This window comes from Felis catus, chromosome C1 (genome assembly GCF_018350175.1).
Source record: "Felis catus isolate Fca126 chromosome C1, F.catus_Fca126_mat1.0, whole genome shotgun sequence".
NCBI classification, from domain to species: domain Eukaryota; kingdom Metazoa; phylum Chordata; class Mammalia; order Carnivora; family Felidae; genus Felis; species Felis catus.
Genome location: NC_058375.1, coordinates 64539862 through 64567853, shown reverse-complemented (window position 1 = coordinate 64567853; position 27992 = coordinate 64539862). Strand labels below are relative to the sequence as shown.

At 33.8% G+C, this 27992-nt stretch overlaps 1 protein-coding gene and 1 pseudogene across 1 annotated transcript in view; one reads left to right on the top strand and one right to left on the bottom strand.

Annotated features, from left to right (window-relative positions):
* The window catches only part of PIGK (phosphatidylinositol glycan anchor biosynthesis class K), a 120385-nt gene that overhangs the window by 16472 nt on the left and 75921 nt on the right, over window positions 1-27992 (top strand). The window contains exons 4-6 of the mRNA XM_003990242.5: window positions 22771-22906; window positions 24644-24755; window positions 26000-26096. Of these exons, the coding sequence (XP_003990291.2) occupies window positions 22771-22906; window positions 24644-24755; window positions 26000-26096 (345 nt within the window). The remainder of the gene's footprint in view (window positions 1-22770; window positions 22907-24643; window positions 24756-25999; window positions 26097-27992) is intronic.
* LOC123379388 lies at window positions 13925-14493 on the bottom strand (annotated as a pseudogene).

Below are 27992 nucleotides of genomic sequence, written 5' to 3'. Positions count from 1 at the left end.
GTACATCAGAGGGCATTTTCAAAGATGGATCATTAATAAGTTATTTCAGAGATTTTCTTGTACAGTTACTCATTAACATAATATGGAGAAGGGCACGGTTATTATGGCTCTTTGAAAATCCCTGTGGCTTTCTCTCCAATAAGGTCAGACAAAATGTACCCATATTTCTGGCCTTCTCCATACTCACTGCAACACATATTCACTGTACACAATAATTCAGATACTACATTGGGGGTTTTATAATGACTTATTTCATTATTCCTTGAGGACTTTATGAGAGATTGTTTTTTGCTCGCGTTACATATTAAAAATAGTTACTCAGTAAAAAAATTAGGAAAGGAAAAATATTATGGGTAAATTCCAACATAATAAAAGTAGTGGATTAATCACTTATAAAACAAGTACAGAGGTTGAAGCACAAAAGCAGTGAAATCAATTATAGCTATAAAAATCAGTCAAGGGATTCACAAAATAAAAGGATGTAAAGTATGACCTCATATATATATGATGACGGGAGGGAGAGTAAAAATTTAGTGCTTTTTAGAAAGGGTTCAAACTTAAGCAACTGTCAACTTAATTTAGACCTCTATCTGCATAGAATGTTATATAAAAACCAGTGGTAACCACAAACCAAAAACCTATAATACATATGCAAAAATAAAGAGAAAAGAATTCAAGCATATCACTAAAGAAAGCCATCAAACCACAAGAGAAGAGAGCAAGAAAAGAAAGGAACAGAGAAGAAGTACAAAAACAACCATAAAACAAGTAACAAAATGGCAATGTCAGTAATTACTTTTAATGTTTATGGATTAAATGGTCAACCAAGAAATCAAAGAGGAAATAAAAAAATACATGGAGACAAATGAAAATGAAAACACAGTGGTCCAAAATCTTTGGGATGCAGCAAAAGCTATTCTAAGAGGGAAGTTTATAGTAGTATAGGCCTACATCAACAAGCAAGAAAAATCTCAAACAACCTAACATTGCACCTAAAGAATCTAGAACCAGTAGAAGGAAGAAAATAATAAAGATGAGAGTAGAAATAAGTGAAACAGAGACTAAAAACAAAACAAAATAGAACAGATCAATGAAACCAGGAGCTGAAGAGATCAACAAAATTGATTAGCCAGACTCATAAAAAAAAAAAAAAAAAAAAGACTCAAAATCAGAAATGAGAGAGGGGAAATAACAACCAACACCACAGGGGTGCCTGGCCGGCTCAGTTGGTAGAGAATGTGACTCTTGACCTGAGGATTGTGAGTTCAAGCCCTGTGTTGGGTGTAAAGATTACTTAAAAAACACACACACACACACAAAATCAACCAACACCACAGAAATGCAAAGTATTATAAGAATATTATGAAAAATTATATGCTAACAAATTGGACAACCTGGAAGTAATGGATAAATTCTTAGACATATGTAACCTTCCAGAACTGAATCAGGAAGGAATAGAAATATTGAAGAAACAGATTACTAACAATCAAAATCAAATCAGTAATTAAAAATTTCTCAACAACAAAAGTCCAAGACCAGATGGTTTCACCAGTGAATTCTATCAAATGTTTAAAGAAGAGGTAAGGGGTATCTGGCTGGCTCAGGTGCAGTGTGCAACTCTTGATCTCAAGGTTGTGGGTTCAAGCTCCATGTTGGTTGTAGAGATTACTTAAAAATAAAATCCTTAAAAAATATGTAGAAAAGTTAATACCTATTCTTTTCAAATTATTCCAAAAATTAGAAGAGAAAGGAAAGCTTCCAAGTTCAATCTGTGAGGCCAGCATTACCTTGATACCAAAACCTGATAAAGACACTACAACAAAAGAACACTATAGTCCACTATCTACGATAAACATAGATGTAGAAATCCTCAACAAAATATTAGCCAGTTGAATCCAAAAATGCATAAAAAAATGATTCACCATAATCAGATGGGATTTATTCCAAGAATGCAAGGCTAGTTCAGTATTTGCAAATCAACGTGATATATCACATTAACAAGAAAAAGGATAAAAACCATATGATCTCAGTAGATGCAAAAAAGCATTTGACAAAGTACAACATCCATTCATGATAAAAATCCTCAACAGAGTAGGTTTAGATGGAACATGCTTGGACATAATGAAGACCATGTATGGAAAACCAACGGCTAACATTGTACTCAGTGGTGAAAAACAGAGCTTCTCCTCTAAGATTAGGGACATGACAAGAATGTCCACCCTCACCACTTTTATTAAATATAGTACTGGAAAACCTAGCCACAGTAGTCAGACAAGAAAAAGAAATAAAAGGCATCCAAGTTGGTAAGAAGAACTGAAACTTTCACTATTTGCAGATGATATGATACTATATACAAAATTGGCACTGATAAATGAATGTAATAAAATTTCAGGATACAATATCAATATACAGAAATCTTGTAGTTCTATACACTAATAAGGAAGTAGCAGAAAGAGAAATTAAGAAAATAATTGCATTTATAATTGCATCAAAGAAAAAGAACAAAATACCTAGGAATAAACTTAACCAAGGATGTGAAAGACTTGTACTCTGAAAATTATAAAATGTTGATGAAAGAAATTGAAGGTGATACAAACAAATGAGAAGATATGCCATGCTCATGGATTGGGAGAACCAATATTGTTAAAATGTCCAAAGCAATCCACAGATAACGCAGCCTCTATCAAAATGCCAACAACATTTTTCAAAGAAATAATAAAATAATCCTAAAATTTATGTGGAACAACAAAAGATTCCTATTAGCCAAAGCAATCTTGAAAAAGAACAAAACCAAAAATACTACAATTCCCGGTTTTGAGATATACTACACAGCTGTAGTAATCAAAACAGTATGGTACTGACACAAAAATAGACACAGATCAATGGAACAGAATAGAAATCTCAGAAATAAACCCACAGTTATGTGGTCAATTAATTTACAACAAAAGAGGCAAGAATATGCAATGGGAAAAAGACTATCTCTTCAACAAATGGTGCTGGGAAGACTGGACAGCTCTATGCAAAAGAGTAAAATTGACTACTTTCTTACACCATTCACAAAAGTAAACTCAAAATCAGTTAGAGATCTAGATGTGAGACCTGAAACCATAAAATTCCTGGAAGAAAACATAGGCAGTAATCTCTTTGACATCAAATATAGGGACATTTTTCTAATTTATGCTTCCTTTGGCAAGGGAAACAAAAGTGAAATTAAACTGTTGGGACTACACCAAAATAAAAAGCTTTTGCACAGTGATGGAAACCATCAACAAAACAAAAGGCAACCTATTAACTGGAGAAGATATTTGTAAATGATGTAGCTGATAAGGAGTTAATATCCAAAATATATAAAAAACATATAAGTCAACATCAAAAAAAAACCCAAATCGCAAATAATCCAATGTAAAAACGGGCAGACGACATGAACAGACTTTTTTTCCAAAAAGACATACAGAAGGCCAACAGACACATGAAAAGACACTCAACTTCTCTAATCATCAAGGAAATGCAAATCAAAACAATGAGATATCACTTCACAGCTGTAAGCGTGGCTAAAATCAAAAACACGAGAAGTAACAAGTGTTGGGAAGGATGTGGTGAAAAGCTTTATGCATTGTTGGTGGGAATGGGAGCTGGTGTCACTGTGGAACACAGTATGGAAGTTCCTTGAAAAATTAAAAATAGAGTTGCCAAATGATCTAGTAATTGCACTACTGGGTTTTTACCCAAAGAAAACAAAAATACTAATTTGAAAAGATATCTGCACTCTTATGTTTATTGCAGCATTGTTTACAGTAGTCAAGATAAAACAGCAGTCCATGTGTCCATCCATAGATGAATGGATAAAGTGGTGTATATACACACATGAACATGCACACGCACATACAGAGCTATTACTCAGCCATCAAAAAGAATGAAATCTTGCTGTTTGCAGGAACATGGAAGTATTTCAAGTGTATAATGCTAAGTGAAATAAGCCAGAGAAAGCCAAATGCCATATGATTTCACTCATATGTGGAATTTAAGACACAAATAAATGAACAAAGAAAAAAAGAGACCAACAAAAAACCAGAGAACAAACTGGTGGTTTGCGAGAGGGAGGTGGGTGAGGCGATGGGTGAAATAGGTGAAGGAGATTCAAGAGCACACTTAATCATGATGAGCATTGAGTAATGTATAGAATTGTTGAATCACCATATTGTATAACTGAAACTAATATGACATTGTATGTTAATTATACTTGAATAAAAAAGAAGAGAAAAAAATAAAAATAGTTACTCAGAATGGTTAAATGACTTGATTAGGGTCCACTAAAGTTAGCATTAAATAATAGAACAAGAATTTGAATTCAGATCTTTTGACTTTATGGTTGGATCATTTCCATTATATTACAACTGTCACCTCCCTAAAAAATTGCAGCAGTTAGTATTTATATGACGTTTACAGTTAAGGAATTCTTTTGATAACATCTAATTTTATTCTTATGCCAATCCAATAGAGGTTGGTATTATTATGCACACTGATCATTTAATACCTTATTAAATTAAAAAATCTATATCTACATGTTGAATGTAGTACTGAGGTATTCTGAAAATAGTTAATTTATTAAATGTAAGGAATGCCTCTCCTATTTCCTCATTTACATATTTTTCCATAGTTTTTATGTTGTCTTCATCTTCATTATTTGATGCATCACGTACTTCATGCTTCTGTACATCATCATGCTTTGTAGTTATAATACATGTTTCTGTACTTCAACAGCTTTGTAGCTGTTTATTCCCTGTCTCTAGTCTCTTTCTTCCTCCAAATCATCCTACACACAGCTGTTAGGATTCTTTCTCAGACACTGCTTTCATGTTTTCACTCCCACGATCAAAAACCTGCAGTGACTCTCTGTTGCCTTTCTGAAAAATCCAAAATTTTAACCAGCCTTCAGTCTTTACTGCTTTGTTAATTCCAATTTACTGTGTTCATTTGTAGATTCATTACAACATCTACTACATAATATTTAATCACTCTCATTTCTCTATTTGTTTTAATCCCACCTAAAACACTTTAATGTCCTCTGTACCCTTTTTTCCTACCCATATATCTTTCTTTCCTTTGTGTCATTGTGTAGAACGTTGTAGAGTACTCTATATAGGGAAGTCACTTGAATGCTTTAAAAAAAAATTTACAATTAATGTATACAATTTTCTAAATATATATTTAAAATTTTATTCTGTTATTATTTTTATTTTATGATTTTGCCTAATTTTTTATGAACAAAAGGACTGGAACTATAGTAAATGTGCTTTGTAAATAATTTGCAGTATTTTATCATAATTTTTGTCAAAGTAATATTAACTCATGCCTTTGATTGTTCTGCTTCTTGTCTCCTGTCACTTCCCAACAGTTTTTTCTTGTATACTCTGTAAAAATATAAATAATAGTGTTTGACTGTAGATACTTAAATATTCTTAACAACCTGTCATTTTATTCTCATGTTGGCAGCTGATCTGTCTGCCACTCCACATGATGTTCCTGGTAAAGTGTATAATATCTTGAATAGGGAAACATTTAGAATAGTTAAGAAGTTGAAATGTGCCCTAAGGAGAATAGTGACAAGGGTAAAAGGGCATTTTGCCTCCTGCTATCATGTTCTTAATGTTTAAATAATAATCAGAAACCATTTGAAAGACTAAGAAGACTGCCAAGGATTTTATAGAACAAAGGGGATATTTCTTTATTGATTTGTAAATAGATAGGAAGGTTTGGGATGTCAAAGAAGCAAGAGATGTTTATTCCTAAATCAATACCACAATGTTTTTGTTACAGACACTAACTTCTTATCTGGTAACTTGATTTCCTTGACTTTGTTCTTTTTTAGAATCATCTTGGCTATTCTTGGGTCTTGTTTCTTCCATATTAAGTTTAGAATCAGCTTGCCAAGTTCTTAAAACTCTGTTGGGATTTTGATTTGCATTGCAGTGAATTTTAGATTAATTTAGAATGGGCTTCTTTATAGCATTAAATCTTAATTTTTGCATAAGGTATATTTGCATATATTATATGTTTAACAGCTTTCAACTAAGTTTTGTAATTTTTAATTTTTCTCCATAAACATTTTTGGTAGTTTTTAGTTGTCTTATTTTTTTGTTGTTGATACTGTAAATGGTACTATTTAAGAAATATATTTTTTTCTGTTGCACATGCAGTTGGCTTTAGTATATTGTTCCAGCAACTTATTGAACTGTATTAATTTTAATAATTTGACTATAAATGTTCTTTTTTTAGTACCCATGAATCTACGAACAGTGACAGTTTTCTTTCTTTCAAATCTTTTTACCATAAAACTTTTTTTACATCTTCAAGATCTTTCATATCTGAAATTTTGGGGATAAAAATTGTCTTTAAAGACCAAAATAATTAATAGTCTGGAGAAATCCTTTATTTTGTCCATGAAAAAAATGTGTTCTTGAGAGGTAATGTGATGTTTAAGGTCAACAGCTGTGTAGTAGCAGACATAATGCTTGAATTCTAGTGTAGTGATTATATTATACTATGTTGTCAAATTCATCAATATAAATAAGTGAAATATTAAAGAAAAAGGACAAGTGAAAGCAATTAATTAAAAATAAAGATAAATGTTGATATGACCTATGAAGCTGAATTTTACATGATAATATACTTAATTTATTATTGTAAACAATAATAACCTTAACAAAATTACAGTAACTGATCTTCAGAGCTTTTTCCTGTAATATGGATTCTCTAGAGCTGTTCATCTGTTTCAATTTGAAGATAACACAAAATTATTTTTAGGGGTACCTGGGTGGCTCAGTCAGTTAAGCATCCGACTCTTGATTTCGGCTCAGGTTATGATTTCACGGTTTGTGGGATCGAGCCCGCATTGGGCTCTGCACTGACAGCACAGAGCCTGCTTGGTATTCTCTCTCTCTTCCTCTCTCTCCCTCCCTTCCTCCCCCCCCCCAAAATAAATAAAACTTAAAAAAAATTATTTTCATTTTTGTACCTCCAATCAGGTGAACCTATTGGTGTTTAATATATAGTAATTATGTCAGAATGTGCAATAACTTGATTTCCTGGGTATTTGTGATGGCCTTGTTAAATAGTCTTGTTGAATACTTGTTTTAAAATCAGTTATAAACCAATTTAAAATCGGGTGCTTCCAAAGACTGTGTAAATATAAGGAAATCACTCTTGAATGGAAGACAATTAGCACAGTATTTAAGAGTACAAGCTGTTAGAACTGTCTCTATTTGCAGATGACATAACATTATATATAGAAAATCCTAAAGACTCTACCAAAACACTGTTAGAGTTAAACAAATTCAGTAAAGGTACAGGATATAAAATCAGTGTACAAAAATCTGCTGCATTTCTGCACACTAGTAACTGTCAGAGAAATTAAGAAAATCCCATTTATAATTGCATTAAAAAATAGTAAAGTACCTAGGGATTAATTTAGTCACAGAGGTAAAAGACCTGTACATTGAAAACTGTAAGACATTATTGAAAGAAATTGAAAAACACAAATAAATGGCAAGATATTCTGTGCTCATGGATTGGAAGAATTAATATTGTTAAAATGACCACACTACCCAAAGCAATCTACAGATTCAGTGCAATCCCTATCAAAATTCCAATGACATTTTTCATGTAAGAAAAAACAATCCTAAAATTTTCAAGTAGACAAAGCAATTTCGAAAAAGAAGAAAAAGGTAGAGGCATCATACTTCCCGATTTAAAGTATAGTGCAAAGCTATAGTACTCAAAAACATTGTGGTATTGGTATGAGAATAAACACAATCCAGTGGAACAAAATAGCCCAGAAAGAAATCTATACATATGTGGTCAATTAATTTACAACAAAGAAGTGAAGAACATATTTCAGTTCATTAGTGAAAGGACATTCTCTTCAACACATTATGTTAGGAACACTGAGCAGCCATATGCAAAAGAATGAAACTGGATCCACTAACTTACATTATTCACAATCATCAACTCAAAAGGAATTAAAGACTTGAATGTAAGACCTGAAACCATAAAACTTTTAGAATAAAATGTGTACAGTAAACTCTTTGACATCAGTCTTGCCGATGATTTTTTAAATTTGATACCAAAAGCAAAGGCAACAGAAGCAAAAATCAGAAAGTAGGACTATTTCAAACTAAAAGCTACTCTTCATCAAAGGAAACCATCAGCAACATGAAAACACAACCTACCAAATGGGAGAAGATATCTGCAAGTCATATATCTGATAAGGGGTTAATATCCAAAATATATAAAGAACCCATGTAACTCAATAACAAAAAAAATCCAATTAAAAATGGGGAGAGGATCTGAATAGATATTTTCCAAAGAAAACATACTGATGGGAAATAGGTATATGAAAAGGTCTCAGTATTACTAATCAGAGAAGTGCAAATCAAAACCACAATATCACCTCCCACCTGTTAGAATGACTATTATCAAAAAGACAAGAAATAGCAAGTGGTAGTGAGGATATGGAGAAAAGAGAACTCTTATGCACTGTTGGTAGGAATGTAAATTGGTACACCCACTATGGAAAACAATAAGTAGCTTTCTCAAAAAGTTAAAAGTAGAACTAACATAGGATCCAGCAATTACATTTCTTGGTACTTATCCAAAGGAAATGAAAACACTAACTTGAAAAGATATCTGCACCCCCATGTTCATTACACTATTATTTACACTACTGAGATGTGGAAACAACTGTCAATGGAGGAATGGATGGATGGATGGATGGATGGATGGATGGATGCATGGATAAATAAGATGTGGTATATATACACAATGAAATATTAAAAAAAGAAGGAAATACTGCCATTTTTGACAACATGGATGGACCTTTGAGGGTATTATGCTAAGTAAAATAAGTCAGAGGAAAACAAACTATGATCTCACTTATATGTGGAATCTAAAAAAAGTTGAACTCACATACACAAGGATCAGACTGGTGGTTGTCAGAGGCAAGGGGGAGTGGGTGGGCAAAATGGATAAAAGTGGTCAAAAGGTAAAGACTTCTAGTTATAAAACGAGTAGTCCTGGAGGTGTAATGCCTAGCATGGTGAGAAAAAAAGGAAAAAGTGCAAGCTGTAGAGTCAGACCAGACCACAAAGTCTAATCTAACTTAAGAAGTGGGCAAGAATGATTGATGACTTATATTGCTTTTGCTTCAGATTGCTACCAAACCAACAAAGAAGCAATGCAAAGTATATATGAAGTAAGGATATGAGTAAGCTGTAAGTTGCTACAGCTCTCCTCTACGTGTTTGTTACCATGGTGATCCTGAATTTGGCACCAACTGGTGCAGCCTGCAATGAGTGAGAAACTAGCCAGGTCAGAGGAATCCAGAACAGTTACTAGTGGAAGGGCCATGTCGTCATTCAAAAGTTCTACCTACTGTCACATCAGGCAATTTCTTGCTGTGCCTGAGATTTGTATTTACATGTTTTATTTCCTACTGTATCATCAAGACTTCAGTAAACTTGGAAGGGGCCTGAAAAAGTCACTGCTAGTTTTTTGATTTTGGATGAACTATTTAATCTCTCTCAGCCTTAGTGCCCTTGTCTGTAAGGTGGGGAAAGAATATGTACATGGGGTGACTTTTGTTGGTTCATCAATCTGGTTAGGAGTAATTCCCAGTTCCCTTTTCCCTTGCATCATTTATGAATCAGCCTCTCATATTTTCTGATTATTGAATTGGCTTAGCATCAGCTGACTTGGAATTAATTTAATGATCCTAAATACTAGTTTTACTGTGACACTCTTAATTACCATAAGAAAGGTCATAAAAGGTGTAAGTTTGTAAGTGGGGCCATTTTGAGTCATGAGCTGCCTGTACAGACCAGACACGAATAATATGCTTATTAGTAGGAAAAGGAGAAAAGCAGATGGTTGTAGAAGAGCTGACAAAACACTGGCTTTCATAAAGTTTCACAAATTTTTATTGTTGATATATCGAACTGCTTTCAAGTTCTGGTCTCTTTCTGTAAGGCTTTATTCTTGAATTGTCATCAAATTGTGTGCCATGCTAATATTCATCTTTCCTCTTTGAACTAGCTTTAGTGATTCCTTACAATTAAGGGAGCCTAACTAGAGTACATATTAGGGGATGGATAAAGGATTAACAAAGCCATTTTCTACTATTAAAAAAAATGACTTTGTTCACTTTGTAACACTGTACTTTTAGATATCTCATAAAGGTAGACAGCATTGCTTGTGGTAAAATTGTTCCCTTACTAATTAGAAAACCACAAATAGACCAGTATAAATAAATCATAAGTACTTGAGGAAAAGCCATACCTTTGGGCTTCCCTGAGTGTGAAGATTCCTGTAATTGTGTTTGTTCCTTGGAGGGACCCTGAAAACTATGTTTATGGAGTTCTTGCATGAGATGTTGATTTTAGTTGGGCATGAGGCTTCTAAGCCAAAGTGGATATTCTGCCCACCCATATAAGTCTCATTCTTTTATCCTTGAGTTGTCATCTGAAGCACCAAAAAGAATAGCTTGGGAGGATCATGTATATATTTATATGCCATGCTGTCAGCTACAGCGTCTTAGACTTGAAATAGAAAGTCCTCATCAGTTGCATATATTGCTGTGTAGATTGTGAGGGTACCTCTGTGGAAGAGGAGTGTCTAATACTTTTTATGTCTTGTTGCTATAACAAATTGCCACCAATTTAATAGCTTAAAATAATATATACTGGTTCTAGATATCAGAAGTCCAAAATGCATCATCAGATCTGTGTTCCCTCTCAAAGCTCTAGGGGAAAATCTGTTTCCTTGTTTTTTTTCCAACTTGTAGAGACTCCTTGTTTTCCTTGGCTCATGGCCCTATCCTCTATTTTGAAGGTCATCAGCATAACATCTTCAGTGACTCCTCTCCTGTTGTCATATTTCCTTCTTCCTCCTTTTTTCTGCTGTCACCTTACCTTCTCTGACTCTGATGCTCTTGCCTCTCTCTCTTATAAGGACCCTAGTGATTGCAGATAAATTCAGAATACTCTCCCCATCTCAAAATCCTTAATTTAATCAAATCTACAAAGTCCCTTTTGTCTTTAAAGGTAACATAGTCACACCACATGTTCTGGGGATTAGGACATGGATATCTTTTGGAGCTGTCATTTAAGCCAACTATTTACTGACAAACATGGTTTCCTGTTTTGTGTCCTTCTAACTGAATTTGATGCCAAATGGGGTCATCTTGTGAGTTTAAATGTCTAATGGATCCTGTCAAGAAGATACCTAGTGGGTGTGACAGACAGGAGTGTTTGGAATCAGTATTCCAAGATAAGGAATCATGCAACCCAAGAGGAGTTTGACAAGGGAATAGCCCACAGTGTTAAATATAGAAATGTCATATAAGAGGTACACTCAATTTCTTAGAAATCAGATGAGTTGAATTATGATTATAATAGTTTGAAGAAGTAATGGGAAGCAAAGAAGCAGAAAAAGTGGCTGGAGGATGTTGATTGAGAATGAAATACAAAGCATAGACTGAGGGGATCTAGAACTGAGACAGAGTTTTGATTTTGAGACCGACAGAATTTATGTAGGTTGGGGGAAGATGCCCAAAGAAAGGAAAAGTAAAAATGGGAAGAGAGGGAATAAAATTAATTTGGGGGTTCTTAGTTATCTGCATTGACTCTTCCATTTATGACACTGATTCTTTCTAAAGTAGGTTGAAAAATTGGGGGGAACCAATAAAAAGCCTGATGCATTTGAGGTCATGTGACTTAGGATGGGTGCTAGGCTGGTCTGAGAAATAAGGAGGAAGACAACTGGTGAGGGGTGGGGCAGAATACACACTAATTTTATTGACTTCTTCCCTTCTTTTCTCCTTCTTCCCTTTTTCCCTTTTCCAACCAGTAAGTATGTGTTGAGAGCCTATGGTGGTTAGAATACACTTGCCAATTTGTAGAATTTAAACTGAAGTGGGGATACAGGGAAGAGTAAAGGGCAGCAGAGTAAACTATAGTCTCTAAGATAAAACATAAGTGTTTGGGTGGTGGCAGTGGGAGTGACCTCAAAATAAGGCAACACTTGACATGTCACCATGGAAAGTGATGGTAATAGTATTTCTAAGACAGTTCTGAGGATTGGAGAATTGATAAAAAACAATGTAATTCTCTGTCATGTCATATCTGACTCTTTCAGGGTTGCTAAAAGGCTAAGTGAAACTAACATTTGTGAGCATAATTGGATTTCTTTGGAGAAAAGATACATTTCACAGAGTTTTATGTTAATGGTTTCCAAAAATTTGATCTGAGTGTAAGTGGGAGGTTACTCAATTCAGCAAAAGGTATCCTGACATTAAATCCTTATGCCCACTCATTAACTTTTATTTAGCATAATATCCATGCCCAAGGCTTCCAGTCTTGAAATTCAGATGTGTTATTTCAGAAAGTAAAACCCATATTAATCAGAACTTAATTTACCTGAAATGTCAGTTTTTCTCCACCACACAACAAGCAAAGGACAATCAAATAAGACCTTATTAGGGAGTTTGTTCTAACAAATATATTTTAGATTTTATTCTGGGCAAATAAAATCTAACTTAATTTCCTGCATTTTATTGAATTCTGTTTATGTTGCTGTATTTAATAAAATAGATATTCAAATGTTAGCCTTCATATGCAAATGAAGATTTTTGTTTAGTAGATTGTTCTTATTCAGAAAAGTAGTTTAAATGTCTTTTTTTTTTCCATTTCATTATTTATTTAGATGTTTAGCTCTCACACTAGGTTTTAACAAGCTGGTGAACACTGGCAAATTATTTCTCCCATGGAACTATAACTACACATTACAAGACAGTATAAATATATGGTTGAACTGACATTAATACACATAGCTGTTTGATCAATTATGTGATAAATTATCAAGCATCTAAATACTGAGTTACACAGCTCTAAAGGCATATAAAAATCAAATGTCTGCTCAGCTCACTGGCAGAAACCCACTTCTTTTTTTTTTTTTTTTTTTTTGCAAGGGAGGTTGGGAAAAGAAGGGAAAAAGGCATACTTCAAACAAAAATATAACTGGTAAACAGCATCCAGTAGATATGGAAAAATAATGATAATTTTATGATTAAGAATTGTAGCTACAATAATAAAACATCCCTACCTTTAAAAAGTATTTACTAAATTAAAGAACATATTCTGCATGTTCTGTATAAGACAAGGACAGTATTATACTAGAAATATTGAATAGCCTTTTCCTGTATCTTTTTTAGGTTTTCCTGTAAAGTTGCACCCAAAAGTGTAAACATTAAATTAACTGTAAAACTTTTTTTGCCTGGAGACATTAAAGATATGCTTCTGTGCAATGTAGATTTTCAAGATAGAGGTTTTCTGTAACAGAACAAAATGAGATCTATAAACAGACATTAAATAATCACTGTACAACTTGGTAAAATAACAAAAATTAATGGTTTCACAAAACTGGTATATACTCATCTGAATGTGTACGATGTAAACAAAGTGAGAAAACAAATAACCATGTCACCTTTGATTCCAGTGTTTGAAATGACTGAAGGAATGAGTCACATAAAATTTAGCATGTTCAGAGTTCCTAGATTTTAGTGCTATATGATACTAAAAATATACAAGTGTTATATTGGATATTTTGGTCCCTAATCTGTCTATATTTCTTATGTATTGATTAAGATTCTGGCATGGGAGTAGGTTTAAAGAAGACTTACAACTGAGTATTGCATGATTTTAGAAAAGGTCAGCCGGTACAAATGATAAGCACATTTTAACTGTTGAACAGCAAGGATCTTTTCCTGAGTATCTAGATAGGTTGGTTGTAATCCAAACATAGAGGTTCTATGAAGCATGTAACCTGGTAAAACTACTTTTCAGTATTCCTATAAAAGCTTCATTAGACTTATTCACCGCGCTAACTTCTTGGGTGATATGCACAACAAATTAGGTCCTGTCTGAAGTTCCACTTCCAAGACAGTAGCATCAGGCACTCCAGTTTTATTGGCTACTGATGTCTTTGCAGCACAGACACATTTTACAGTGATACTTCTCTAAATACAAAAGTTGCTTGATGTTAAAAGCTCCGTACTGCTTTTATCTTATGATCTGTACTACATCTTTATCTCCAAGCACACAAGCATTTGAGCTCTTCCATAGTCTGCAACACAGTGAATAGGAGTACAACAACCAGGTTCTTCACAAAACTTGTGTTTTGTAAGACTTAACCAGTTATCATTAATGTGGTTGGATGGCACCCTTCATCAAAAGGTCACTCAAGAACATGGATGCCTTCCTTTTCCATAAGAGCAGTGTCATACATTGCTTCACATACTCTTACTATTGTAGTAATGCCATACTTCTTAAGTTTCTCAAAAAACTTCGTTTAAGGTCTTATTGGTTGCATTATGTATAATAAGAAATATCATGTTCTTGTATGTGTGACCTCCATGAGAGTTGAGCCGTTCATTTGAACCATGTTAACTTAGTTTAAAAATATTCATTAGAGTTATGAGCTAATTTTAAAAATTGAATACAGAAGTGATGTACAGAAACTTCAACATCCTCCACTTGAAATTCTCAGTGCTATAAGTATAAAGTTGGGAGTAATGGAAAATGAAATGAACCTCCTAACAAGAAGCAGGAAATCTTCAGTCTAGTCATATTGAGCAAAGGGAAAGGAAGTGCACCGAGGCTTACTCCATCTAAGTCAGAACTGGAAGATGCTTTGTGGATCCCAATTCAACACTTCTGTGGCCAGAGTAACTGCTCTTATGTGGCTTCTTGGACTACTAATGAATTTCTACAGTTCTCTTGCCCTCATAAAAGTCATGCCGTGCTTGGAAGAAACATCATAAATGTGTGATGATGGAAAAGAATATGCTTACTGATTGAAGATTGTGGCTTAATCATACAGTGGGTACCAAAGTGGCAATGACTGTAGCCTCAGGGCAGCGGGTCTGTGGTGCTCATTTGCAGGGTAGAGCAGGGCAAGTGCAGATAAGGGCACTAGACTGGTATTGAGTTTTGAAAAGAGTTGAAATGAGAACATTCCATTCCCCAGGTGTTTTTAGTTAGATTTTTATTGTAATTTAAAAAAAAATGATTTGAGATTTAAAAAAAAAGATTTTCCAGTTTTGTTAAAGATGTAAACAGACAAAACCTATAGCTCTGTAATTAAATGATTTGTTTATATAAAATTTTAGAATGTTTGTAATGAAGTTTAAAAGCATACATTTCATTGAACCACAGCAAATGGAAATGCTAAGATGCAGTTCTTATGAGGAAAAGTGGTATCCCTTTAATCTTTGTTGATGCGAGTATAGAAATTACTAAAGGTTTGTCCTCGTCCTCCTCGTTGTTGTTGTTATTGTTGTTTGGCTCTGCTCATTCCTTGTGAATGAGTAAAAGCCAGTGTATTCCATTGTGCCAAAGAATGTAAGTAATGGATGGAAAATGTATGGACTTTGAAGTAAAATCTCAGCTCCTGTACTTACCAGCCATGTAGCTTTGGGAAGTGTTTTGGCCTCACTGAATTTCCTTATCTTTAGAATGCAGACAATACTAGTCTTCACAGTATTGTGATTTAGTGAGAATGAGGCATCTGAAAGGACTGAAGCCCGGTGCCTGTCACAAGGTAAATGCAACAAATACAGTTGCCACACTCTACCTCATTTCCTCTGGTATATTGTGGCTACATTTTACATACTAGTAATCATCACTTCTGTGTTATAACTGGAAGAAATTTTAAAAGTTCCTTACTCAGAATTCTACCTTACACTTTTATTTTTAACTTGCTTGTCTACTAAGATTCTGTGTTCACATTTGTTTTTGGAAGTTCTATCATATTGTTTAATCTGTATCTTCAGAATTTGATTTAAATGCAGAAACTCAGTTTTCTCTTTTACTCTCAAGAAATGAAGTACAGTGTTTCATTCTGTCATTTTACCCTGTTTCCATTTTTCTGTAACTTCCAATCTTATTTTTCTAGAATGTTATTAAATATGAATCTAAATTTGGTAATTTGGCTAAAATATAGTAGGTGCTTGTACCACGTAATATGGAATGGTTAAATCAAATTCATGACAATGAACGCCATTTTATTGCTTTAAAAAACCCAAGTTGTTAACTTACATTTGATTGAGATTTATTATCTTCCAGTTGCTCTTTTTATCTGTGATAGTCTCAACTTAAAATTTTTCTTTTTTAATTTTTGTCCTAGTTGATTCTTATGATCAAATTGAAGAGCAGAAGTGGTAGTAGAAAACTCTTCACCAGTGTTTGGTCTCTATAGTTTATCCTTTGCCAAATAGATTTTTTTTTTTTTATTTATAAAATTGATACCTCAGAAGAAGCATATCCATCCAAGCCCTCTTTTTAAAAAAAAAATTTTAATGTTTTATTTTTGAGAAAGAGCGAGAGCAGGGGAGGAGCAGAGAGAGAGGGAGAGACAGAATCTGAAGCAGTCTCTGAGCTGTATGTAGCACAGACAGAGCCCCACGCAGGGCTTGAACTCACGAACTGTGAGATCATGACCTGAGCCGAAGTGGGATGCTTAGCCGACTGAACCACCCAGGCGCGTCCATCCAAGTCCTCTTGATGAAAATAATATCCAAACTCTTTTGTTTAATGCCCCAAATTAAGAGGACCTTTTGATTTTCTTGTCATTTGAGAATAGAAGTGTACCAGAGAGGGCATATTGCAGATGTTTGCATGTATTTTTCAGTCAAAATACGCAATTCTGGCATTGTGGTCAAGTACTAGGAGACTGCTTATAGCATTCTAAACATTTTACATATAGACTGCTAAAATCTACTAATGCTAAGCAAGATTCCAAGATGCTTGTAAAATGGTTGAGTTGGGGAGATCTGACTAAATCAGTACAGATAGTACTGGAAAAATAACAACAGTAATTTTTCTGTTAAACATGAGGATATGTGAAAGATTGCACATACTGATTGATTCCCATTATGATGGACTATATGTGGTATATCAAGATTTAAAATTTTTTATCCTATGTATTTTGACAAAAATAGTTTATGCTTGATCAGTAGCATTCATTAATGCACCATTATATTGGCTATTTCTGTGAGCCATCCATAATGGCCAAGAGACACAATACCTTGTAATTTGGGTAATACAATGTACACATTTGAATTCTAAGCCTTGAGGCTAGTGTGCTTGAGTAAGTCAGTAAACTAGTTAGTGGGAAGTTGAGCAGTGGGAAACTGGAAGAAAGATGAAAAACTTGCCTATGCAAGACCAACTTTAAATCTAACAGGAAAGGGGAAAGAAGTGGGTGAGGCATCTCTGCTGCTTGCCCCCTCCCCCCATTATAGGAAGAGTGGTTAATATTGGGGAACGTTTGGAAGCACAGATGAAGCAGTGAAGACTTAAGTATAGGCTGCCGGAGCAGACAGTTGAGAGATTTGAAAATGTCAGGCTTGGTGGCTGTAAAGGTGAGGGAAGGGCCAGCAGCAGGATGTAATCCCAGCTCCTTTCTGTAGAAAAGAGTTAGCAGCTTTGGGGAATTGATTGGAGACTGTGTAGAATGTTAGCCTCTGTACCTCTTTGAAGTTCTGTTCTCTGATTTTTGCATTTAAGTGGGCACTTAAAATTTTTAGTTATACTTTACTACATTTAAAGGAGAAATTATATGCCTTAGTGCTATTCTTCAATTTGAAAGTTTGCTAAGGTCTCTGGATGGTTCCATTTAGAATTTCAAGAGCCTTATTTTGTATCAGTTATGTGCTATAAATACTGAACAGCAATGAGTTCATGCATTTACCTTAATCACCTGAGATGATTAAATTATCAATATAAAACAAAACATATCATTATATCCTTCCAGATCCTAGTTCATGTAATTTAAGGGTAATGCAGCATTGTTAAAAGCAAATAAATGTCCATGTCAAACAAACTGGGTGAGATCTGAGCTCCACTATTTACTAGCTGTGTGACTTAACTTTTGTGTACCTCAGTTCATAACCTGTAAAATAGGGATGAGAAAATACATATCTTGGAAATAATGTATGAGATAATGCTTGTAATGTGCTTGTTTTATTAGTGCAGTGGTTGAGATATACCAAGTGCTCCATCAATGTTAGTTATTATATTATACTAAACTACATGTGACTTTAAATATATAAGCCTATAACTAGCTGGCTCTACCTTCATGTGACATGTCTGCTACTGTTGATTTCCCATCTCTGCAGTTCAGTTTTTAAATTTTATTTCTAATAACATAAAATACTTGGCATCCTGTAGTCCAGTAATGCCAGTTGTTTGACATTTGGCAAGTTGAAAGTAATTCAGAAAATCCTAATGGTCCAGCACCTGTGACTAGCACATTTTTTTTTTTTTCAACGTTTATTTATTTTTGGGACAGAGAGAGACAGAGCATGAACGGGCGAGGGGCAGAGAGAGAGGGAGACACAGAATCGGAAACAGGCTCCAGGCTCTGAGCCATCAGCCCAGAGCCTGACGCGGGGCTCGAACTCACGGACCGCGAGATCGTGACCTGGCTGAAGTCGGACGCTTAACCGACTGCGCCACCCAGGCGCCCCACAGCACATTTGCTATGATTAGTTTCATAGTGCATGGGTGATGAGATTTATTAACTTGGAGATTCCTCCAGACATGGAAGAGAGAGGGAGAAAAGCCTAAAAGTAAATTACTCTGGCATCAAGCTAATTATTACATAACAAAATTTGTTGAATTGGCTCGGTCCAACTGTCATTAGATTGCTGCAGAAGCAATAATATAGAATATACTGAATAATTTATATCAGGGGGGAAAAAAAGCAACACCTGTGACCAGAAATCTAGAGTTAAGAGAGCATCAAAGATCCATGTGATTCTCAGATCTCCTGCTGTCTTAATTTCAGCTACTATTCTACATTGGGATGTTGATATTACTGAAGATAAGCCTGGTGATCCTAGCTCTGGTAGCTAAAGATGAATATCTGATAGAATTATCTGATTAGTTAGCATGGCTATAGCATAGCAGTTTTAAGTGAACATTTAGAAAACATTTTTACCAATACAGTAATTTATTTACAATTCAGTGAAAAATTTTTATTAAGGTAATACCAGTCTATTGTAAATGAAGAGTTATGCTTTTTGAAATGTCACACTATAATGATACAGGGCAATGAAGGATTATTCATCTATTTAATTTTTTTTTTTTTTAACCAATTGGTTCCTGGTTCCTGATTGGGCCAAGGAAGAACTTTGGGGAGGTGAATAAAGAATGGCCCTAGCAGACTTGATGCAGGGTTTACCTGTTTATTCAATGTTTGGCAAACATAATGGAATGTATTTATTTTAGTCCATTTTTCCCCCACATGTTTCTCAAATTGTGTTTCATGCCTTCTTTTTTGAGAAGTTTTGAAATTTCATTTTTATTTTAATTGTCCTTAAAATAGATATAAGCATGATTAAAGTATTCTTTTAAATCAGCTACTAAGGAGTGGTAAGGGAAGAAAATATTAGTAGTTTTTTTTTAATCTATAAAAGGAAAGAAGTTATGCTTCACTAATATTATATATACTTAAAGTAGCAAATATGTATGATGTACAAATTAGTAGGTATATATGGGTGTGCCCTCATATTTTTTTAACTAACAGAAATGCATGATTTAAAATGTGTGGAAACTCTTATATAAATAACTGACACACTGTTTGGATTCAAAGCCAGTTTGAACTTATACAATTTCAGTGCTCACTTTTTCTTTTGGTTTTGTGTTGAGAGAAGGCCATATTGCCATATGTTTTGTTGTGTGATGTAGGTTTTGCAGGGCCTTGAATAGAGTGAGAGTTGAGTCATCACACATGGTCGTATAGGATTGCCAGACTGTAAGAATATCATATTCTTGTATCGATTGGATATATTTGAGGGATTTTGTCTCAGTTTTAATAGGATACAAAGCAGATTGCTGTTGTTATATGAATATAGTAGTATATCTTTAGTGTAGATTTATTTTCTTTGGTTTTGATTCCAGCAGTGATTGATCTGATACCCACTCAGTGAAGACTTAAAAAAACTTCTGTGATACTAACCTGATATTCAAGTGACAAAGACACTTTAAGGAGTCAGCAAGTTAGATAACTGCTGTTTGGAGAATGTTTATTGGCAAAGTCTTAAGATCGGATTATCCTGAACAGTCAAGTAACATAACAGGAATTTATGAATCACATTTTGTACAGCATACTTTTGTGAACATTTTCTGTATTACTGAGTTACATTGTAGTGTAGATATCAAAATACAGAAAAAAGAAAAGAAATATAGGACCAGACCTGATGTTATCTCTTTTTCCTGTGAAATACAATAGCAGACATTCAGTTTTAGCAAAATAACATCATCCTTCAAATGGAGTTAATGTTTTTAGAGTATTATTAGTTTGGTAGTTTTTTTAAAAATATGATTTATAATTTTGTATTTGTTCTTAGTTTTATAAGAACTATAAGCCTAAGCAGTTTGCTTTCACTTCTGTATTTTAGTATTATTATACAAATAATTTAACACTTGGACCAAGTGAGAATTTTTTTTTCTTCAGAAAAGCGTTCTGAACCTTTCTTAAGTTTTAGAAATAGTGAATTAGAATATGTGGTGTGACTTCTACATCTTTGAAATACAGTCTGTTTCCAGTCCTGTTTTTTTTTCAGTGATTATCCACAAATAAAATGATTTTTTAAATGACATTGATTATGTTAACTGAAGGTTATGATGCTGTTATATTGAGGCTCAGAATTGTCTGTAGGAAAGATGTTGATTGAATTTATCATTTTAAGCTGAAATTACTACTTTTTGACATTGACATTTATAGATATTTAATAATCGTTTCATTTCATAGAGCGAAATTAACCATAAGTCAAATGGCCTAAAGTAGTACTCCTATATTGAGATTTGGAAGTCAGTTCAGTCTTCTTTAATGATGGCTTATAACAAAAAAGATGATTGATAATAACTTAATGTAAGTTTGTCATCTTAAATTATGAAAAAAGAAAAGATCTATTTTTCCATTTTAAGAGGAGTAACTTTCACAATTCTGTGAGCATGAATCAGTAACAGCTGAAGATCTGATCTTTGAATGCGGCAGGGTTGGAACCCTTTCAAAATAGAAATCTAGCCAATTTTCAAGAAAAATCACAATGTTTCAGTTTTGAACTTTAATGTATTTGGAACATATGCAGCAGAACACTTTCTTCTTGCTGTCTCCTGCCAAACTAATTATGTATGCCACATTTAATTTTTCCCTTATGTTTGGGAAGCTCAGTATATGGTAGAATAAAGAATTGCCTGATTCATGTTCACCACTTTTAATGGTAAGATCAAGATGAGAAGTATTTAAGATAAATTTTATAATCTTCTCTCAAAGAAAATATATGCAAAAATGAAAATGTTTCATTCACTCAGCAGATATTTATTGAATACTTACTATATGCCAGGCTCTTTTACTATGCTTGGGTGTGAGTGATATAGTTGTGAACAGGACAGATAAAGCCCCTGTCCTCAGAGAGCTTATATTCCACTAGAGGTGGTGGGGGGAGATGATGAGGATTTCAAATTCATAAATGACCTATAGAAAATAAACACCTAATAAGAATGGGGTAGCTTAGCTGAGATTGGAATGATAGGAAGATCTGGGAGAAGTCTAAATGTAGTTCGTCAGTAAGTAGCCCCTAAAGTGGGAAGGGCCTGGTGTATTCCTGGAACAGAAAGGCCAGGGTGGAAGGAGCATAGTGTATGTGGATGCTAGGAGCTGCAGTTAGAGAGGTATGCAGAAGCCACATTAAGAAAGCCTTTAGACCATGAAAGGAATTTCAGTTTTCCTCTAATTATAATGAGTCTTTAGAGGATTTTAAATGGGAAAATTTAATGGTTTGACTTACTTAGTTTAATGATTTGACTTATTTAAGAAAGATCAGTCTGGTAGTTATAAGGAGAATGACTTGTAAGATTAGGGCAAAACTGGAAGCAGGAAGCCAGATAGTGAACTATTTCAGTTTCTAGTTAAGAGATGGTGTCTGGTATTATGCAGATGGAGTGGAGCCAGTGAACAATGATCGGCCTGGGGGTGTGTTCTGTGGCACACTGATCGCACTGCATGTTTCCATTCTTAAGCATTTAAGATTCTGAAAGTTAAATTTTTGGAGTATCGTAGCTTAATGTGGACTCTATAAGTCTTAAGAATGTCAAATATTTCTAAAATTTTATTTTACTTTTTTTAATGTTTATTTATTTTTGAGAGAAAGAGAGAGAGAGAGCAAGCAGGGGAAGGGCAGAGAGAGGGAGACAGAAAATCCAAGTAGGTGCTATGCTGTTAGAGCAGAGCCTAATGTGGGGCTTGAACCCACGGACCATGAGATCATGACCTGAGCTGAAGTCAGATGCCTAACCAACTGAGCCACCCAGGTGCCCCAAATATTACTAAAATTTTTAAAAATATTTGGGGAGGATAGTGTAGCTCTTTCAGCTTCCCTTTGCTCTATGGCATAAAACTTAAGTTAGTAATTTCAGGTTCTGTAGATAAGTTCATGCCAGATTGTTCTAAATTCCCTTCTTTAAAGTTTATACTACATAAGGATATGAAAACAATTAAAAATTTCTTTTAAAAAATGTACTCAATAATTATTTTTGTTATTTTTAATGAAAAGAATGAACATAATTGCCTCATGATATAAATAAAATGTATCTGCTTTTAACTTTTTGGTTTTATTTAAGTAGCATATTTCCTGGAATTTTTTTTTCCTAGTCACATTGTTCTGATGCTTGCAGACGATATGGCATGCAACCCTAGAAATCCCAAACCAGCTACAGTGTTTAGTCACAAGAATATGGAACTAAATGTGTATGGAGATGATGTGGAAGTAGATTATAGAAGTTATGAGGTAACGTTATTTAATTTAGCAACATTTTTGAAATGTAGATATCATTACTTTGAAGCTCTAAAATAGCTATAGAATAAAATAGTCTTTGTCTTTAAACTTTGTATATAACTGTCACTGAAGCATTGATATAATTCTGTCTCTGCAGTTCATAGGAGTAAAACTAATACAGTATGAACATTTCATATATATATCTGGGATAGGACAACTTTATCTTAGCTTTTATGTTAGAGTATTTTAGTGAGTTTTCATGTATCAACTTTTTTTTTTTTTACAGTAAATGTATTGTTCATGTTTCATATTTGACCTAAAATATCAAGCTTTGTATTTTTAGTAAACACATTAATTGTGGAAAAATTAAAATGATTAACAAAAAACTCACCCATATTTCCACTAGAGGTAATCACTTTTAATATGCTTCCAGTGTTTTATCCATATATGATTAAAAATCAAAATGTAAATTTGAAAGATGACATTATACTATAATTTTTTCCCTTTGAAACTTCATTTTAAATTTAATAGGTAATGAATATGTTTAAGATTTGAAGTCTGCTTTGATGAAGTCTTCCTCACTAATCCTTCCCCTTTTACCAAGCCTACCAAAAGTAAGACACAATTTTTGGTGTCTCCAGACCTGTTTGAAGCAATTTTAAAATATCAACTCTATCTCCTGCCAGCCTGTAAGCTCTTTGAAGCCATGGCCTGTTTATGTATCTTATACCTAGCCAGTACTTATAGCCCTTTGAAGGCACTCAGGAATATTTGTTCAGTGATTAAATGTGCATGAATATTCGACTTTTTACTTGTTTAGTCATCATAAAATATAAACCAAAAATTTCCCTTCCTTGTTAGCCAACAAGAACTCTTATTAAAACATTTAGCATTTTGCTCTCTTCTGGGAAAAATGTAAACCAAACATTATATACACATACATATACATACACACATGAACACACATTTACATACATTTACATACATACATACATACATACACACATTTACATACATACATACATTTACATACTCATGATCTAAGGAAAGGTCAAACAAGAAAGTTGGATAGAATTTCTGCTTTTTAAATTTAGATCTGTGTAATATAACTTCAGATATGCTTTCAAAGAATCCTAGAGATCCACACATTTCAGGTTAGGAAATCTGGCTTAAAGTGTGATGAATTTTTTACATGTTAAAGTTACCCCTAACATAATTAAAGTAACAAAATGCATTAAAAAATCAAAGGTACCTAATTTAGGGATTATTTATGGAACTATCATTATGGCTTTATTTTTATGATTTATTATGGACCTATCTTTCAAATTTTATCTAGAATTCACCAGGTAGTTGTACAGATTAACTGCAGTAGTTATAATGTTGTTAGATTTATTTACAAGTTTCTATATTTTGTATCTTCCCAAAGAATTGCCTTTGAAAAAAGATAAATAATTTTTAAATTTTTGGGCAATATTTTGCATAGCATTTAAAGTTTTAAATTTAATTAACTGATTTTTCCCCAAGGTAGTTTTGTTAGCTGTTAGTATTTAATGGAAGCAAGTTAATTTTGAGGTATATATTTAAGGTATATATTTAATTGCGCTATATTTCTTTTTGTGTTTTATTTTCAGTTTATGCTGAGTAATTCATAGAGAAAGAAAGAGGAATGTTTTTGAAAACTAAAAAAAATTATCACGTTTCCCTGAGTTCTATTTCATTTGATTTCTTCTTTTTTTTTTTTTTCTTCAGGTGACTGTGGAGAATTTTTTACGGGTATTAACTGGCAGGATCCCACCTAGTACTCCTCGGTCAAAACGTCTTCTTTCTGATGATAGGAGCAATATTCTTATTTATATGACTGGTAATTTCAGAATTTAAATATTTAGTAAGAGAATATATTGTAACTCTTCTCAAGAAGGAATCTTCATGGAAAGAAATTTAAACATTTGTTTTGTAGTTCTCTTTTCTCATAGGACAACTTGAAATGATATTTGGAAACAGTATGATATACTGTCCCTCAGTTTATGATCTTTATTTATTTATTTACTTACTTACTTACTTACTTACTTACTTACTTACTATTACCCTGGTAAAAACTTACTACCTTTTACTTAGGATCCTGGCTATAGCTTTGTCTTCAGTTTTGTCTCCTGTTAATCATCCTACTAAAGTATTTAATTAAAATAGCAAATCTGTCCTTCCTTTGTGTGAAACTTTACAATGGTTTCCTGTTGATGGAGTCTCAAATTTTAGTGTGTATGAAGATTATTTGGATGCAAATACTCAGGTCTTTCCTAAAATTCTGATTTAGTTTTGGTCCAATTTGAGCTCACAGGACTGCAGTGTGTTCTGAGGGGCCATTGACGTAGACAGGTTTTTCTACTTTGATGGCCTGTGGGAAGTACCTTTTAAAAAGCTGCACAAAGGAGCTTTATAGGCATGCTAATGATGGTGCTGATATGTTTCTTACTTTACAGCAAAAGCAACAGAGACATAGAAAGATTTAAGTTATTTGCCCAAGTTAACACAGTCATTAAGTGGCAAAGCTAGCATTTGAATCCAGACAGACTGGCTCTATCCCTGTATTCTAAAGGTCAAAATCTTCTGGTCAGCTCTCATGGGACAGTGGTTGATGGCAGTAAACACTTTGGTTTTTATGTGGGAATGACACTTCCTGGTAGTAATAGCATTCCCGGTATACACCGTGAATAGAACTAGCGTACTATGGCACCAGCTAGTGTTTGCAACCTCTTTCTCACCACAGTATTTGCCTGGTGTTTGAGAAATTTATTTATGGAAACTCACTTCTGACATAATAATGAAGCCAGTGCAAAAGTATAAATGTGCTTTTATATGATAAAATGATGAGAACTTTAAAAGATATTAGATCTATTTTTTTGCACAGTGTATCATTATTCTGTTTTTAATTGGTATAATAGAAAATTAAATTTTTCATTTTCACAGTACTTTTAATGTTAGAGTGTAAAATAACAAATGCTATTAAAATACTGCCATGAGTGAAGTAAATGCTTGTATCTGGATGTATGCAGTTTGTATTTAAAAAAAAAAATGCATATGTTTGATCTTTTTAACTCTTCCTACAAGGACATGGTGGAAATGGTTTCTTGAAATTTCAAGATTCTGAAGAAATTACCAACATAGAACTTGCAGATGCTTTTGAGCAAATGTGGCAAAAAAGACGGTAATTAGCAGATGATTACTTTTCATAAGATAAATTAATACCTAATTTTTCCATGGTTAGTGGATTTGTAGATCTTACTTTATGAGATTTTAAATTATTTTAATAGTTTCTTCTACTCTTTTAGATTTATGTTTGTTATTTCTACTGAACTGAATTATTTTTAAAAGAAACCTCAGTGTCATTAAAGAGTATTAAAAAAAAAGTTAACCTTTTAAGATCAGCTGTCTGTTATATTTAGCATTGTTTTTGGAGGAAATAAGAGTCCCACAGTCAAGTTCCCCATTATGTACAGGGTTTGTGAACATATATTTATTTTCCAGCTTCAGCCTGTTGTTACTTTTTTGTACATTCTCTGACCCTCCACATGAGAGCAATACATTATTTCTTCTTTGGAAGAAAATGCTGAAATTACGATTAATATAATATTTATAACAACTCACATTAAGGATGATATGTTGTTAGTAATCCATGGTAAGCACCCCCCCCCCCCCAGTTGAAAGTTGTCAATGAAAATAAGAGAATAGAAAGCAGCAGAAGTGCTTTTAACTTGATTTTCTTCAATAAAAACTTCTGGGTTACCTTCTAAACACATGGCACAGACGGGAATGTGATGCTTATTCTGCCTTCAGAGTGTTTAAAATCTAGTGTATGTACACAATTGTGCTACATGTTAAATGTAAATATTGAATTATATGCATAAGAAGAATGAACGGAGGTGTTGAAGAGGAAACTTTTGCCAGGTACTAGTTTTATCTTATTCATAGCTTACATTTATTGGATATATACTAGGTACTAAGCACTGTGTTTTATATGTACTGTCTCATTTAATTTTAATGATAACTCCATGAGGTAGATACTATTATTATTCCTGTTTTCACACGTGAGTAAATTGAGGCACAAAGAGATTAAGTAACTTGCTAGACTTTACACAAGTAGTCAGTCCAGCACTAGAATTCATTCCAAAGTCCAGTCATAGGGCTGACTCTCTGAATTGTTCTAGTATACTGCCCCTCATAACCTTAGATGTTTCTGATCTTCAGGGGCCTCCTCAGATTTTGTCTCAGAACAAATATGCCATATGAATTGTTCCTTTTGTCACATGCTTAGATATTATGGTGCAAGATTCCTTGTTTTCTTTTCTAGGTGCAATGTTAGCTGTTTACCTAGATCCAGTGTCTGAAAAACTTCTGAAAAAAGTTTCTATCTGCTCCCTACCTTCACCAGCTAGGCAATACATTTTAAAATATAGATTGACCTTACCCTACATTTTTGAAACTAATTTTCTCCATCTTCCCAAATTTATTGTAAATGTTAACTACATAGTGCTATTCTCCTTTTCCCAAATAATTACACTTTTTCAAATTTAGGTGCCGTAGTACAGCTTTTTTCCTCTCCTGGGATGTGCTATTCCTTTCTTTTTTAGTTAAAATAATTCACCCTTCCTTGCCCATGACAGACATCACCTTTCCCTGGCCTGCCTTTCTTTACAGTTCCCTCTCTTCCTTTCTCTATGCTCTTAGAGCATTTGATTTTGCTAGACTTGAAGCTCTATGAAGGCAGGGAGGGACTGCTGTATCCCCAGCTTAGTGTGAGGCCTACTGTAGGCTCTAATAGCTATTTGTAACTCTTACCACATTCCCTTTAGTTACATGTTCATATGTTTCTCTTCCAGTTAGATTTTAAGCTTTTTGAGTATACTAAGTCATATATTTTTATTTTTTCCTGAACCTGGACTCGTTTTCTAGGACAGCATGGGTGCCAAATAACTGGTTTTTGAATTGAATATTCATTTGGATTCAAGATAAGGGAGGGGGAAAGAGTTGAGGCAGCCACTTTGTGGTACAACCACTACTCCCTGTTGAGGTAGTTTCCCTGGACAGGATTATAGCTTTGGTA